Below are 1,158 nucleotides of genomic sequence, written 5' to 3' on the forward strand. Positions count from 1 at the left end.
ACGCCCCCGCCGCCTCGTCACGCCCCTAGTCCCATGTCAGGCCTCAGACTTTCCCCAGGGTCCATGACCACATCAGCAGGGCCATTAAATTTCTGACAGAGCTGTCAGCTCTGCATCGAGGACATCACCCTGTGTGTGCCAGTCCCTTGGTGCCAGACAGGTCCCAGGGGTACCGGGCCCTGCCCTGGGCGGGAACGCGGAAGCTGGGGCTCCAAAGTCCAGGAGCCAGAGCAGCTGACCTCAGGCATGAGCACCCCCAGGCTGTTGGGAATCCTGCCCCCCTCCACCCCTCTCTGCCAAGGAAGCCCACCGCATGGGGTCGTGGGATTCCTTACCGCGGGGCTCAGCCGAAGGGGTCCCCGGGTCCCCGGGTGGAGGCAGTGGGGGCGCGGGTGGAGGTGGGGGTGCCTGGGCAGTGGGTGGCTTCTGGCCAAACAGCTCCTGAAGGGGCCCCTGCTTCTCCCGGATGGAGTTGGAGGTCCGGATCCGTGGTGTGGCCTTGGGTCGAGGGGCCACAGCTGGCGGAGGACCCTTCTCTGGGCACAGCGCCTGTGGGGGCACAGAGAGCGCACACGACACAAGCTGTGTCTAGGGAGAAGGCCACGCGGACCCCTGAGAGCCTCGGGCTCCTGAGCAGAGCAGCTGCGCCCTGGGTGGGAAGGGACGGGCCTCACCGAGGAGGGCGATTGGGCACCGCTGATCCCCAGCTTAGCCAGAGCCTCGTCCTTAGGGTTGTTTTTCTTCAGGAAATTTTGGGGGGGCCTCCTGAGAGAAGGAAAAGGTCAGGAGCCTGCAGGTTTCTCCCTGCGGAGTGGGCAGCGCTGGCAGGCCCCGGGCCCACCTGGATGGCTGCACCGGCACGGGCACGGGGCCTGGGCGGCTCTGGTACATGCGGATGATGTTACGGATCTCCCTGCTGGGCAGCTTTGGGGGTTCTGAGCTGGGCACCGCATCTCTGCCCTGCGCCTGCCTGGGACCACCATCAGGCTCCGCCTTCTGGGCCAGCTCAGCCTCTGCCTTCCGCACAGCTTTGGCCCCACCTGGTGTCAGTGGCTTCTTCACTACCCGGGCAGGAGGAGGCGATGGCACTGCCAAGGAGGAAACAGGTGAGACCCTGTGCAAAACCGCAGAGCCAGGCGCGCCCCCCCACCCCCCGCA

The 1,158-nt window shown here is 66.4% G+C and overlaps 1 protein-coding gene across 1 annotated transcript in view; it reads right to left on the reverse strand.

Moving 5' to 3' along the window:
• Window positions 1–1,158, reverse strand: part of LOC102761967 (unconventional myosin-XVB-like) — a 52,809-nt gene that overhangs the window by 7,671 nt on the left and 43,980 nt on the right. The window contains 3 exon segments of the mRNA XM_015563305.1: window positions 336–549; window positions 675–765; window positions 842–1,088. Coding sequence (XP_015418791.1) covers window positions 336–549; window positions 675–765; window positions 842–1,088 — 552 coding nt within the window.

This window comes from Myotis davidii, unplaced genomic scaffold (assembly GCF_000327345.1).
Source record: "Myotis davidii unplaced genomic scaffold, ASM32734v1 scaffold539, whole genome shotgun sequence".
NCBI lineage: Eukaryota > Metazoa > Chordata > Mammalia > Chiroptera > Vespertilionidae > Myotis > Myotis davidii.